At 44.1% G+C, this 15,436-nt stretch overlaps 2 protein-coding genes across 3 annotated transcripts in view; one reads left to right on the top strand and one right to left on the bottom strand.

Moving 5' to 3' along the window:
• Positions 1-1,982: 1,982 nt before the first annotated feature.
• Positions 1,983-8,978, bottom strand: TTC9C (tetratricopeptide repeat domain 9C). Its single transcript, XM_089483100.1, has 4 exons — positions 8,752-8,978; positions 6,776-7,031; positions 4,890-5,072; positions 1,983-2,399 (listed from the first exon to the last, which is right to left on the bottom strand). Exons 1-4 carry the CDS (start codon positions 8,779-8,781, stop codon positions 2,305-2,307), a joined length of 564 nt encoding a protein of 187 aa, XP_089339226.1. The 5' UTR covers positions 8,782-8,978; the 3' UTR covers positions 1,983-2,304.
• A 1,278-nt stretch (positions 8,979-10,256) lies between these two features.
• Positions 10,257-15,436, top strand: part of HNRNPUL2 (heterogeneous nuclear ribonucleoprotein U like 2) — a 28,620-nt gene continuing 23,440 nt past the window's right edge. For both annotated transcript variants that reach the window (XM_089483500.1, XM_089483499.1), the window contains exon 1: positions 10,257-10,899. In XM_089483500.1, coding sequence (XP_089339626.1) covers positions 10,359-10,899 — 541 coding nt within the window. In that variant the 5' untranslated portion in view covers positions 10,257-10,358. The remainder of the gene's footprint in view (positions 10,900-15,436) is intronic.

Raw genomic sequence — 15,436 nt, 5'->3', positions numbered from 1 at the left:
CAGCTCTTTATTTCCCATACCCCATGGCCTCTGTATATGTATCTCCCTCTCGAATGATTTCATTTAGGAGATTTATTATTTATAAATCCTTTTTTTGTTGTTGTTGCTGCTAAACAACAAAGGACTATTTTTTTCTACTATAAGACATCCAGTAAAATGTAGTCTACCATCTCTCTGCTCTTGACTTAGTGTTATTTAGTTGTTATTGTAATTTTGCTTGGCTTGTTAGAAAATTCTGGACATTTTAGTACATAAAAGTACTTTCCTCGACCCCTGATCTCTCAGCCGGGTGCCATGGGCAGGTCACCTGAACTGAATTTATTAAGAGGCGATATGATAGCCCTGTTTAAATATTTGAAGGGATGTCACATTGAGGAGAGAGCAAGCTTGTTTTCTGCTGCTCCAGAGAACAGGACACCGAACAATGGATGAAAGCTACAGGAAAAGGGTTTCAACCTAAACATTAGGAAGAACTCCCTGACAGTATGAGTTGTTAGACAGTGGAAAATACTCCCTTGGAGCATGGTGAAATCTCCTTTGGAGGTTTTTAAACAGAGGTTGGATGGCTATCTGTTGGGGTTGCTTTGATTCTGTGTTCCTGCATGGCACAGTGGGGTTGGGTTGAATGGCCCTAGAGGTCTCTTCCAACTCTGCGATCCTGTGAAGAAGCCCATTAGCTACTTGTGACTAAATTACACTGAAGCACAGAGTTGGAAGGGGCCTCATGGTCCACTGTAGGCAGTCCAGTTAGAGAGCATTCCAAGGAGGTAGCTGCCCAGTCTCTTGGCAGCAACTTTGGTGCAGCATCACATTGCTGGGTTGTGTTCAAGTGATGATCAACAATAATCCCAAGATCCTTCTTCAGACAGTACTACTGCTAAGTCAACTATTGAAAATGATTCTCACCATCTGATTTGATCAAAAAGTGATGTAACATTAATTTGGCAGGAATTCTCCTTGACAATTATAGTCACTATTATCATCCATAGATCTTCAAACAGGCTCCTTTATAATCAGTTCTAATTGCTTCCTGGTATTGAGATCAGGCTGACTGGTTTGTAGTTTCCTAGATCTTCTTTTTTGCACTTTTTGAAGAGAGGGACAATGTTGGCTCCTTTCAGTCCTCTGGCACCTCACTCGGTTCTCCCAAGATTTCTCAAAAATGATGGCAGGTGTTTCAGACAATACATCGGCATCTCCCTTTAATCCTACGGGATGCAGTTTGTCTGGCCCTGCGGATCTGAACCTCTTGTCAATATTGACTTGCAGTTTGGATCCTTTACTAAAGGCTCTGCTGATGCACATGGAGCAATGAATTTAAGCTATAGGCAAAGAGATTCCACATAACATTAACAAAAACGTCCAGATGGTGAGAGCTGTTCAACCGTGGAACACACTGCATCCAAGACTGCTGGGAATCTTCTTTGGAAATTTTTTAACAGAGGCTGGATGGCTTTTATAATGTCTTCCTACATGGCAGAGGGTTAGACTTGATGACCCTTTGGATCCAACTTAAGGATTCTATGATTCCTATTCTGTTTTTAGAACAGTGGAAGGATCACCTGCAATACATTTATCTGCCAATTTTGCTGCAGTGTAAGCAGATAGTAGTATATGTTGACCTCAGGCTTTCTTTTCATACAGACCAAGGTGCCTAGTATATAGAGATGCCAAGCCTAGCTGACATGATAGGACTCTGTTGTTATAGGAGCAATTCCCATAAGAGGCCTAGTGACTGTTGCTGTGAGAACGAGGGCGCCAAAAACAATAACAAAGCATTGTAGATTCACCTGCCGCATGAGAATGGCATATATGGAGGAGGTCAGAATCTCACTCAAAAACAAAGAGTTCTCCCTCTGATGAAAAGGAACCAAGACTCCCAAGTCCAAGGGGCTTGACCACAGCAGTCAGTGAAATTGTGCTAAGACTAGGATGCCTCACATTTGGTTTTTTTTCTTTAAAAAAAGAGAACACACACAAACTTTAATTTACCATGCTATTTTATAAATCAGCTGGAAAGAGGGGAAGCCTGAAAACACAGTATTGACCACATGGATGCCTTTCAGCTGCAGTGCAGAGAAGGAGACAAATTTGGGACGTCAGCATCCACCCACAACCTGTTCTATCCAAAAGCAACAATACTGTTGAAACTGCACATCTTTTACAATTAGATTGGTCATTAAACACATTTTTCAAGGCACTGCAGATTTGACACTTCTGAACCCAATAACCATGTAGGGGACCATAAAAAACCAGGCACCAACACTGTTGCGTCTAGGTGTTTCCAAGGAGAATGCATCGCCTCTAGCCGAACATCCCCACATACAGTTGCTTTTCCTTTTGATGGTAGCTGCTCAGCTGGGTTTCTGTCATCTGTAGGTATCGCTTCACACTGGCATCTTTAATTGTGAAACAGAGAGAGAAAACAAGAAATAAGTAATAAAATCAAAGTTAATGAGTATTCCACTGTCAGACACTTTTACCATAAGGAAGTTCTTCCTAATCTTTAGGTGGAATCTCTTTTCTTGTAGCTTGAATCCATTACTGTGTCCTAGTCTCTGGAGCAGCAAAAAACAAGTTTGTTCCATCCTCAATATGACATTCCTTCAATATTTAAACAGAGCTGTCATGTCACCTCTTAACCGTCTCTTCTCTAGGCTAAGTTGTTCCTCACAGGGCATGGTGCCTAGACCTTTCATCATTTTGGTCTCCCTCCTCTGGACATGCTCCACTTTCTCAATATCCTTTTTGAATTGTGATGCCCAGAACTGGACATAGTATTCCAGGTGAGGCCTGTCCAAGGTAGACTACAGTGGTACTATTACTTCCCTTGATCTAGACACTTCTATTGATGTAGCCTCGTATCATATTGGATATTTTTAGTTGCTGCATTATATTATTGACTCATGTTCAGCTTATAGTCTACTAAGACTTCTAGATCCCTTTTGCATGTACTATTGTCAAGCCAGGTGTCTCCCATCCTTGATCTGAGCCTTTCATTCCCCCCCCCCCCCCCGCCTAAATGTACAGAGTAACCTAAATTTCTCCCTGTTGAAAATCATTTTGTTAGTTTGGGCCCAACTCTTTAATCTGTTAAAGTCATTTTGAATTTTGATCCTCTCCTCTGGGGTATTAGCTACCCCTCCTAACTTGGTGTCCTCTGCAAATTTGATAAGCAATGCCCTCTATTCCTTAATTTAAGTCATTGATAAAGATGTTGAATAGCACTGGTGCCTAGACAGATCGCTGTGGCATCCCACTAATGACTTTTCTCTAGGATAAGGAGCCCTGGTGGCACAGTGGTTAAATGCTTGGACTGCAGCCACTCACTCAAAACCATAAGGTTGTGAGTTCAAAACCAGCAAAAGGGCTCAAGCTTGACTCAGGCTTGCATCCTTTCGAGGAGGTTGCTAAAATGAGGACCCAGACTGTTGGGGGCAAATTAGCTTACAGTTGTAAACCGCTTAGACACTGCTTAGGCAGTATGAACCGGTATATAAATGAAGCTTGTTTGTTTGATAAAGAGGAACCACTGCTGAGTACCCTTTGGATCCAGTCTGTTAACCAACTACACATCCACCTAACAAGTGTTACCAGTATGCTAATACCAAGCACTCTTACTCCTTTCCACCCAATTTCAAGGAAGCTATTTCTGTGCTAAAATAGCTCCTGGCAGCTGTAATGGACTGAATGAGGAAGAACATACTGAAACTTAATCCAGATAAGTCAGAGCTGCTCCTGGTTCCTGACCACTTAAAAGAGTTCTGCTGGATGCTTCTGTGAGGATGCAATGGTGGCATACCCCAAAAGTATTTTTTGCTACTTTTATTATACCATCATAGGACTTCAGCCCATTTTAGCTTGGACTCACTCTGGGTTTATTGCCAGTTTTGCTCTTTTCTCTATCTCACTTGTTTCATTGGTGCCAGCTCCCTAGAAAACCAGAGAGCTGTTTTATTTCCAATGTGAGAAGGAATGCTTAGGAGTGATGGTGCCCACTACCTTGGTCTTTCCTCATTCCTCAAATCGACCATGGTTTCAACAGGATCACCCATCAAGACAGCAGGAAACTCTCTGAGATCCACCAGGATTCCATCTTGATCCATTAGTTACCAAGGCACATCATCTTAATGTATCCCCCATCCTGCAGTTTCTGAGTCCCACAAAGTCTACATGGTCATGACCAAGAGATCATCTGTCCATAACAATGGAACTGTAGAAATCTCAGTGCTTCCCATCTACAATAGAATGCAGGGCGGGTTAAGGTTGGTCCAGCCCATTGGGTAAACTAAAGAGTTGCACCACACATTTAAGGTTCAATAAATTTTCAGCAAAAAAAGATAAGCCAGCAGATAAACCTGAGGGGATGCGATTGGCCATTTTAGTGCATTTGGGATCTCCCCTTTCAAGGCCTGAAGGAGCTTTTGTTCCAAACAATCCAGTCACTTCTTGTTTGAGAAAAAAAGTCCCTTTAAAGTTGGGACAGGTTACAAACCCCTATCCTCAACAAAAGCAAAATGGTGCATTCAGAAGCTTTGAAGTCACTCTTGATCACCTTTCAACCAATTTTTAAAAACACAATAGGGGACAAAACCCCTTGGGGCCACAAATGACCTGTAGCTGGATTTTCCTCACTCCTCTCCATAGGATATAAAGGTTACTTCACAGAGCAACTGTAGTAATTACAGCAAAAAACATGAAAATAGAATGCAAGGGTCATGCATTATTAATAATTATTATTATGAATAAAGCAAACCAGAACAAGAAGCAAAAGCTGATTTGATCCTATAATGATTTCAGAAACTCGAGTATCATCCTCAGTGCTTCTTTTTCCAAGGTGACCTAAAATGGGGGGAAACCATCATGGAGAAACTCAGTATCTGTCTTACCTTTGGGCTGTTTACTGGTTGCTGCCAGAAGATAGTGCCGTGCCTTGTCATAATCCTTCAGGTGGTAGAAAGCCACTCCAGCACGATACAGTCCTTTCACATTCTCCGGCTGCCTTTCCAGGACCTTTAGGCTGTACTCTTTCACGCGTTCATAGTTGACATGTTGCATCTGAAGGAGGCATGCTGCAGAGACACCAAGCACAGGATCATGCCTAATAAGAAGTCAGCAATGGGCAGGAATTATTTAACCAAAGGATCTAGGTTACTCTGCACAGGCTACAAGGCACTCACATCGCCAGCCAGCCTACAGACACAGAAGGAAAACAGTAGCACATGTGTGAAGTGGTGTGCAGTCTTTTAAAATCTTTTATTGGAAATTATGCTTCAAATATTTTAAACAGTTTTTCATCATGTTTTTAAATACAGTCAGCATTCGACTTCCAAACTTTATCTTTCGCATATTTAGTTATTCACAAGTTTGCCATCAATAATTATTAATCTATTTCATCATTTACTACCATAAATGGTAGTAAATTCAGGATATAAAAAAGTACATTTTGTAAAAAAAAACCTCAGTGTGCTAAAGAACTGTGCACTATGCGCTAATAATAGTAAATGCACTCTGTTTGGGGACACCATGCTCTGTGTCTCAATACTAGCTAACCTCACTCACGTCTTTGTCTCTCAGTGCGCAGTGGATCTCTCATTTCTTGCAACCAATTGTGTATTTAAAGTGAAAAAACAAATATGGTCATTATCTTTGTTATTGTTGTGTGCCTTCAAGTTGTTGAAAGGGCCAGAAAGGGACAGGGGTAGGAGGTGAGTAAAATTGGCTGCAAAAGTGTTTTGATCAATTAACAAATTGGAGAAAAGGCCACAAACATACCGGGCTGGTACTTTGCTTACTCTGTGCTTGCAACCGGGAATTATGATACAGTTGCTCTTGCCATCTGTGGGCTTGTCATTCATAGATTTGAGCATCCCCGGATGGCTCTGCACTATTCACTCCAATGGGGCTGCATGCATGTGCTGGTTTGCATGGTGCACTTCTATTGGAACAACAGGACTTGAGTCCTGTGTTTTTTGTTTTTTGTAATCCTTTAGTTAACTGTCTGCCTTTATTTTTCCTTCCTGTTCCAGCACTCTGAGTTATTACTAACCAACTGGGTTCAACCACATTTTGATTTCCCATACGCCTCTGATCTAGCATCATTTTGGGGACGTTATGGGAAACTAAAATGGTAACTAAAGGAGCCAGCGTGTGTAGTGGTTTGAGCATTGGACTAGGACTCTGGGGGGCCAGGGTTCAAATCGAATCCCAACTCAGCCATGTAAACTTACTGGGTGATCTTGGGCAAGTCACACTCTCTCAGTCTCAGAGGATGGCTAGGGGAAAATCCCTCTGAAGAAACGTGCCAAGAAAACCCCATGGCATAGGTGGAATTCAAAGATATAGCTGTGTTAGTCTGTAGAATCAGTATGTACACAGATCTTGTAGCACCTTGGAAAGTAACCCGAAGAAAGAAGTTGGCAGCATGAGCTTTTGTAGACTTCAGTCTAGGAAGTTTTCTAGGAAAGCTCATGCTACCAACTTCTTTCTTCAGTTAGTCTCAAAAGTGCTACAAGATCTCTCTACTCATGATAGAGGTTTGCCTTAGGGTTGTCATAAGTCGGAAACAACTTGAAGGCATACAACAACAGCAACAAAATGAGAACTAGTCTCAAGCTACACAACACTGCTTAGACATCTACTGCTGTTATCACGCAGATCCATCAGATCCCATGAGGAAACAGTTTGCCTCAAGCGCCCTCAAAGCTAGATCCAATCCTGTTTCTGGTGAACCCAACGTAATGTAAAACCCAGGCAATGTACCCCACAAACCTACCAGCGAGATTGTTATAGCAGTCGCTTTGGATGTTGTGAAGTACCCTCTCCTGTTCAGAGGTCATGGACGCTCTCTCTGCGCCAAATTCCTGCAAGGGAAAAGGGATGCTGGGATCCAGTCCTTTCACCTGCAGCAGGGCCCAGTGGTAGCGACTCACAGCGTCCCGGAAGCGTCCTTCTTTGTAGCAGCGGTTGCCTTCCTCCTTGAAAGCTTGGGCTCGTTGCAGATGCAGCTCCATGGATGCCTCCGAAGAAGCCTGGGAGGAAAGGAAAGAAACCAAGTAAGACTCTAATTTTGCATGGAAATCTCTTTTCTGCTTTTCCGCAGGAGATGCTGAAGAGAACAGGGGACTTCTTCTCTTGAACACAGGACATGATACATCCCACTGTGGAGCTACAGCCATTAAAATACCGAGGTTGTTGATTATTTCATTGGTTTATTTTTTAAGAATGATGCAGTAATGTGAAGTCGAAGGCTTTCATGGCTGCCACCCATGTTTGTTTGTTTTTTGCGGCCATGTTCTAGAAGAATTTATTCTTGATGTTTTGCCTGCATCTGTGGCTGACATTGCCTGAAGATGCCAGCCAAAGATGCTGGTGAAACGTAAGGAATAAGCTCTTCCAGAACATGGCCACATAGCCTGAAAGACCCACAAAAAACTATGGATGCAGTAAAGTTACTTACCTAGAGTAAGCAAAGCCCAAATTCTAATCCGCAGCAGTACATTACATTTCATTATGATTTGTGCATTGAGTCTTTAGGGAAATGTTGCTTCCACTATTGACTTCCAAGGAGCACTGTGTTTTTAAAGGGGGCTTCTAAGCTTGTTGTGCCTTGGATAACACTTTTGGGCTAACCTCCCCCCCAAAAGCCCTAAATGTGTCTCTGCACCCTCAACCATGTAAACCTTGTGCAAGTCACACTCTCAGTCTCAGAGGCAGGCAATGGCAAACCCTCTCTCAACAAAACCCCATGGACTTAGGGTCCCCAAAGTTTGGATTGCCAGTGCAATGTCGTGGCTTGAGCCTCGGATTTGCCCTCTGGAGTCCGGGGTTTGATAGGTTTGCCTTTGGGTGGCCATAGGTTGGAAATGACTTGAAGGTACACAACAACAACAACGTGGGCAAGTCACACTCTCTCAGCCTCAGAGGATGGCTGTGGCAACCCAACGCCAAAGAAGCATGGCCAGAAAAACCTATGATAGGCTTGCTTTATCGTGGCCCTAAATTGGATATGACTTGAAGGCACACACAACAACGTGGGCAAGTCACACTCTCTCAGCCTCAGAGGATGGCCGTGCCAACCCCACTCCGAAGAAACATGCCACGAAAACCCTATGATAGGTTCGTTTTGTGGTGGCCATAAGTTGGAAACAATTTGAGGGCACACACAACAACAACGTAGGTCCAAAGCACACTGCAGAAACAATCCAGCGTGAGACCGCTTTAACTTCCCTGGCTCAATGCTGGGAATTGTAGTCCATTGTGGCACCAGAGCTCTCTGACAGAGAAGGCTCAGTGTCTCCCAAAACTGCTTCCCAGAATCCCCTAGTATTGAGCCAGGGCAGTTAAAGGGGTCTCAAAGTGGATTATTCCTCCAGTGTGTTTGAGACCAGAGTTGTCCAATCCCCACTCAGGTCCAAGACACACAATAATGCACTATGAGACCCCTTTAACTGCCTTGGCTCAGTGCTGGGGAATTCTGGGAACTGTAGTTTATTGTCCAACCAGAGCGCTCTGACAAAGAAGGCTCAACGTCCCACAAAACTACAGTTCCCAGAATCCCCTAGCATTGAGCCAGGGCAGTTAAAGCGGCCTCAAAGTGGAATATTATTATTGTTGTTGTTGTTGTTATTGTTATTTCTGCAGTGTGTTTTGGGGACCTCAGTCCCCTCTTTTATGGCCCCAGGCTCCAGAAAACGGAGAAGGGCCGTCCTTCTGAGGTGAAAATGAAAAATGGCGCCATAAGCCTGGTACCTCCTTGGCTGCTGCTGCTGCCGTTGCCATTGGGATCCAGGCGCCTGGTCGCCAGGGCTTCTCCGAGGCCGCCTACAATAAAGGGAGCTTTATTGGCTTCTTTCATTCCCAAACGGCAAACATGGCCGACGGGTCACGTGACCAGGGCCTTGTTTAGTTAGTGGCTGCGTCCACACTGGGGAAATAACCCGGTCTGGCACCGCTTTAACGCTTTTTCTGCCTCAAGGCTATGGAATTCTGGGAGTTGGAGTTTGTTGTGGGGCCCAGAGCGGAGCTCTGGGCCCACAACAAACTCCAACTCCCAGAATTCCATAGCCTTGAGGCTGAAAGAGTGTGACTTAATTTTTTTACTGAAGTGATTTTAATTCCTCTCGTATAATAAGCTAAAAAATCTTCGGGAAATAATAATAATAATAATAATAATAATAATAATAAATATCCCGCGCTTTCTCCACAACTGGGACTCACAACGTTAAAAAATACAATTAAAAGCATACAAAAATAGTATATTAAAATAGAATTAAATCATGACAATGTTGAAACAAGTGACATGTACCACAAGCGGCCTTTTCAGTCGTGGGTCTGGTATTTACGGCTCTGTGTTTGTATACATATATGTGTGTGTTTATGTGTGTTTTATGCTTTATGAACTTTGGGATGTAACTAATTGTACTTTACATTTTGATCTGTTGACCATAAATAAACAGTAACGAACACTTGCTTCTTGGTCACGCTCAAAATGGAGGACATTTGGGAATTCCTCCTGGACAGAAAGGACTGAAATGGAGGGCAGGTCCTGGAAAAGGAGGACATCCAGGGTGCTGCCCTGCCTGCCAAGGAGGACAGGGCAAAGCAAAGCGTAAAGCATTCAAGAAAACTGTGACCAAAGGCAAGCCAATAAAAAGAACTCATGTCAATGTAATACAATACTTCTTGGCCATGCTCAAAATGGAGGACATTTGGGGAATTCCTCCTGGACTGAAATGGAGGACGCGGAGGTTCGTTCTGAGGCGAGGCAGCCTTGGTCGTGTTTTTTTCAGGCTTTTGAATGTTTTCTTTATTCAAAAATTGTCAGTTACAGCCAGGCGCATGCGCAATAGAAGTGGCGCGTTAGAAAACATGCGCATGCGCCGTCCAACAACAAAGACTGAGGAGGAATAATGGGGGGGAGAAGATTTCATGGGCGCATGCGCCAATTTGGACTCCCAAGATCGCGCGAGTCGTTCTTGTGTGTATGGAGTCCGTTCTGAGGTGTCCACGCATGCGCCGTTGAAAGCGCTGGGGGGGGCTGTTTTCTCCGCGCGTGCGCGTTGTGCCTGGAGAAAGGTTGAGACTGGATAGTGTGTGGAAAAGCGGGCTATCTTTCTACGCATGCGCGTTGAACCTAGAGAAGGGTGGGCGGTATGTGGAAAAGCGGGTTGCGTTTCTACGCATGCGCTTTGAGCCTGGAGAAGCGGGCTGCCTTTCTGCGCGTGCGCGAGTGCGTGGCGCAGAGGTCTGTGGTAGAATAAGCGTGAAGAAGGAAAAAAGGCCAAGCAGAATCCCGCGCATGCGCGTGGCGTCGCGAGGTCTTCCTGCGGCCTCGGCGTCTGAGGAGCGCGCGCGCCATGGACGTGAAGCGGCTGAAGGTGACGGAGCTGCGGGCCGAGCTCGGGCGGCGGGGCCTGGACTCGCGCGGCCTCAAGGTGGAGTTGGCCCAGCGCCTCCAGGAGGCCCTGGACGCCGAGATGCTGGCCGCGGGGCCCGAGGAGGCCGGCGCTGAGGCCCAGGCCGGAGCCGGAGGAGGAGGAGGAGCGGCCTCGGCGGCGACGGCGGCGGCGGGAGGACAAGGCCTCGGCAGGGCCCGCCTGGGAGTAGGAGGCGGAGCGGAGAACGACGAGGAGGACGAGGACGAAGAAGAGGAGGACGAGGAGGAGGAGGAGGAGGAGGACGAGGAGGCGCTGCTGGCCGACGAAGAGGAGCCCCCGCCTCAGCCTCAAACAGGAGAGGCCCAGAAGGCAGCAGAGGCCCAGGCCTCCGGAGGAGCAGGAGGAGCAGGAGGCGTCAACGGGGCTCAAGGGGCCTCCGAGGAAGGGGCCGGCAGCGGCGGGGAAGAGGCCCCCAAGGGCGGCGGGGAAGAGGCCAAGCCCCCGGCAGCAGAGCAGCAAGGTAAGAGGAAGAAGAAGAAGAAAGGGGCATTCTGGGAACAGAGGGAGGCTCCAGGACCAGAGAGAGAGGGAATACATGGCACATATCGACGTAGAAAAGGGAATAGACATATATATAAACGTGTATATATATAGAATATATATATATATATATAGAGAGAGAGAGAGAGAGAGAGAGAATATATATATATGTAAGAGAATATATGTGTGTATATATATATGTGTGTATACACACACACACAGAAACATATATTGAGAGAGAGTATATACAGTCAGCCCTTCTTATACACAGATTTTTATACACAGATTCAAGCATCCATGGTTTGAAAATGTTCACAAAAAGTATAAATTTCAAGCGCCAAACCTTGATTTTCCCATTTTATATAAGGGGCACCATTTTATTATGCCATTGTATTTAATGGGACTTGAGGATACACAGATTTTGAGATCCATGAGGGATCTTGGAACCAAACCCCAGCAGATAACAAGGGCCCACTGTATATATAGAATATATGTATAGAGAGAGAATATAGAGAAAATAGAATATATATATTGAGAGAGTATATATAGATTATATATATGTATGTATATATATATGTGTGTGTGTGTGTTGAGAGAGAGAGAGTGTGTGTGTGTGTGTGTAATTAGAACAGTTGCTAAGGAAGGTGAAAAATGAAAGTGCAAAGGCAGGTCTGATGCTGAAAATAAAGAAAACCAAAAATAGCAAGCGCAGAAGAAATACAGAAAGGCAATCTAGACAAGAAAGAAACTGAAAGAGAGTTCAGGAATCCCCATATCTAGGGTCAAACATTGACCAGAATGGAGACTGAAGGACTGGAAGAGATACTGAAGAGCAAAGACATGCAACTGAGACGCCAGAATTGTCCCAGGCATGGTATTCCCCATCATCCCCAGGAACAGATGTGAGAGATGGACAGTGAAGGAAGCCGACAGAAAGAAAACGAGCTCATTGGAAATGCAGTGCTGGAGAAGAATACTTAGGATCCCATGGACAGCCAAGAAGACCAAGAAATGGGTTCTTGAGCAGATCGGACCAGGGCTCTCCTTGGGAGCAAAGATGCTCAAGTTTAAGGCTATTGTACTTTGGCCACATCATGAGAAGGCAGGGATCCCTAGAAGAACAATGATGCTGGGAAAGATAGAAGGTAGAAGAAAGAGAGGAAGACCACAAACCAGATGGATAGACTCAGTCAGGGCGGTTGTTATGGGCAGCATCTGGGCAAGACTACAGTGGAAGATAGGGACTCTTGGAGATGGCAGCTAACAGCTATATATATCTCAGTGTCAGAGCTCAATGTATCTTTTAACCTTACCTTTCCTGCATTTTAAGAGGGAAATATTGGGAGAAATGTTTTTTTAAAAAAAGATTTTTTTTGGGGGAAACTGTTGATTGTTTTCTGACAAGGCAAATGGGGATTTCGGATGTACTAGAGAGAGTTAAAATAGTAAGTTAGGAACAGTGTGAAGAAGTCCCCATTCAGCTTCTTAAGGGGAAGTGAAGATGGTAGTAAGTGGGAAGAAGGTGGGAGAGGCAGTGACAGGCTTCCTGTCGTTGAACGTTCTCTATTGTAGGAACGTATGATTGTATGAAGACTGTATCTGCCTCTTAAGCGGTTTCAGGACTCTATAAGTATTTTAAAAACACTGCAGAAATCATCCAGTCTGAGACCACTTTAACTGCCCTGGCTCAGTGCTAGGGGATTCTGGGATTTGTAGTTTGTTGTGGCACCAGAGCGCTCTCTCTCTCTCTCTCTTTCTGACAGAAGGCTCAATGTCTCACCAAATTAGAGTTCCTAGAATTGCTTAGCATTGAGCCAGGGCAGTTAAAGCGGTCTCAAACTGGATTCATTCCACAGTGTGTTTTGGACCATCATGGAAAGAGTATTTGGCTGAAACCTCTTCCTCGCGACTGTTGCTGATGGAGATGAGGCTTCTCATATGGTTTGTGGCCATTGCCTCTGTCGTGTCTTGATGTATTTAGGTTTATTTATTTATTCTATTTAGACCCCTGCTCCTTAGAAATGCTCTTAGGGCAGTTTACAGAGTGTTAATTCTCCTCAGATTTACAAGCTAAAAAGACAGGACACAAAAAAATACTTATTTATGTATATCATTTCTATGCTGCTTTTCTCCTAGAAAGGGACCCAAGGCGGGTCACAAATGAAACCTCATTAAAAACCTATTAGAATAAAACAATAAGAACATCAAATAAAAGCAATATAAAATTACAAACATCAAACCCACAACAAAAATAGCAACAGCAACTCTTATTATTGCCAGCTATATGTTGCTGTGCATGAAGCAGATTTGTTAGTTTACCATGTGTTGTTGTTGTTGTTATTTCCTATGAGTTAAATCCACTTACTAGCTCCATCTCTGTTTGTGTGTGTCTGTTGTGTGCCTTCAAGTCTTTTCTGCCCCTCTCCTAGCCTAGGGTTTTCTTGGCAAGTTGCTTGCCAAGGGGTTTGCCATGGCCATCTTCGGAGGCTAGGAGTATGACTTGACCAAAGTCAGCCAATGGGTTTTCATGGCTAAGCTGGGATTCAAACTCTGATCTCCAGAGTCATTGTCCAGTGCTCAAACCACTATGCCGCAGTGCCACGGAAATGTATCTCTGAGATTTACATAAGCATGGATTTAACAGTTTGGGACAGTGGCCCCCAAACTCTGCCCTTTAAGAGGTTTTGGACTTCAGCCCCCAGAATCCCAGGCTGTTGGCCAACATGGCTGAGGCTTCTGGCAGCTGGGGTCCAACGTCTCTTAAAGGGCAGAGCTTGGGGACCACAGGTTTAGGAGTTGGGCTAGGAGCTGGATTTAGGCCCTTTGTTGATGAGGTTTGTTGGGCATATTTCAACATTTATTATAGTCGGATCTCTATATCCATGGATTTTTTTATCCACGGATTCAACCATCCACAGCTTGAAAATATTCCAAAAATAGAGATAAATTCCAGAAAGCAAACACTGTTTTTGCCATTTTATATTAGGGGACCCCGTTTTACTGGGCCATTGAATGGTCTAGCTCTTTTATTGTACTAATGTTAGCAGTTTATTGGCTATATTTTTACACTCTATTGTGTTGCTTTGTTGATGTGATCCTGCCTCGATCCGCAGGGAGAGGCAGGAAATATAGATAAAATTATTATTATTACTTATTATTGGATTTAATGGGATTTGAGCCTCCACAGATTTTGGTATTCATGGGGGGGGGGGTCCTAGAACCAAACTCCTGGAAATACCAGGGGCCCACTGTGTTACTATCAGGATGTCTGTTGAGGAGGAGACATTCATTAACTTGTATGTTGTTGTTGTGTATATTGTTGTTGCATGCCTTTGAGTCAAGACTATCATGGGGTTGGTTTTCTTGGCAGGTTTCATCTGAGGGGTTTGCCATTGCCATCCTCTGAGGCTGAGAAACTATGGCTTGCCCAATGTGGGTTTTCGAATTTGAGTGAATTCATTATTACTAGTTGTATGCCATTTGTTGCTAGCATCGGTTTGTTGACATTGTAGTTGAGCTGATAGCCTTTAAAGTACCACAATTTCTGATAATTTTGATGGAACATAATAAGGCAAACAACAACTTTCCTTTGCCATGGGATTTTCTAGACCACAGCATATGCCCTTGTTACTTTATTGTCGTTATTGTTTTATATAGTATCATTACTAGTATTCTTGTCAGTGTGTTGTCATTCCTATCTTCATCATCATTATGTAACAAACTTTGAGGGGAAGGTTTGTGCCAGAAACTAGTTCTGAGGATTTGAATCAGGAAAGAGGCACAGACTTAGGCTGTGTCCAAGGACTGGCACTGTGGGGGTCATCTAAGAGTAAGCCACAAACAGAAGACTTTGGCCCCATACAGACAGGCCAAAATAAAGCTGCTTCGGGCCACTTTGGAGGTATGCTGTTTAAATGCTGCATGCTTCCTAAGAGGCTGGAAGCCACGCCAAAGCCACACTCCAGTCCTAAGGACTAGAGCATGGCTTTGGCACAGCTTCTGGACTCTTAGGACGCATGCATCATTTAAACAGCATACAGTACCTCCAAAGTGGCCCGAAGCAGCTTTATTTGGGCCTGTCTGTATGGGGCCTATGTTACTCGTCAGAGCATAATACAGTGTTATATGTAAAATAATTATTGCAAGCCAGATCGTCTATATCTATTACCTATAGAAGTAGCTCCTTAACAGGTTGTGTGGGGGGAGCAGTTAAAAACACTTGTTTTAACTCTTTGTTTGTTTGTTTATCGTATATACTCAACTATATGTATAAGCTGAGTGCAAGTTTTAGGGCCAAAATTATGGCTTTTGGTATGTCCCATGGATAAGTCAAGGGTAAAATTTAGGGGCATGTAAGAGAGGATCTAAAGGATGAAGCAAAGCAAAACAATGTCAATGAACTTAGAAAATTCCAGCAGAGCTAACTCTTTGTGCTTACTCTTAAGACTGGATGGATGAGAGAGTAGAGGAAGTCAGTACAGTACTTCACATATTATACTCTTGCTTTTCACCAGGAG

The sequence above is a fragment of the Sceloporus occidentalis genome, unplaced genomic scaffold, assembly GCF_023333645.1.
Source record: "Sceloporus occidentalis isolate IW3139 unplaced genomic scaffold, rSceOcc1.0.p SCAF_20, whole genome shotgun sequence".
In the NCBI taxonomy this organism is placed as follows: Eukaryota; Metazoa; Chordata; class Lepidosauria; order Squamata; family Phrynosomatidae; genus Sceloporus; species Sceloporus occidentalis.
Note: the sequence above shows the minus strand (reverse complement) of the source record. Positions and strands in the feature narration are given on the sequence as shown.

Bases quoted from the DNA above. Each gene is read 5' to 3' on its own strand.
- TTC9C (XM_089483100.1), bottom strand. From the start codon at position 8,781: ATGGCAACGGCAGCAGCAGCAGCCAAGGAG. The intron at 5,073-6,775 runs GTAGGTTTGTGG...GTGTCTCTGCAG, and splicing joins CTGCTATAACAATCTCGCTG to CATGCCTCCTTCAGATGCAA. The intron at 2,400-4,889 runs GTAAGACAGATA...TCACAATTAAAG, and splicing joins AACCAGTAAACAGCCCAAAG to ATGCCAGTGTGAAGCGATAC.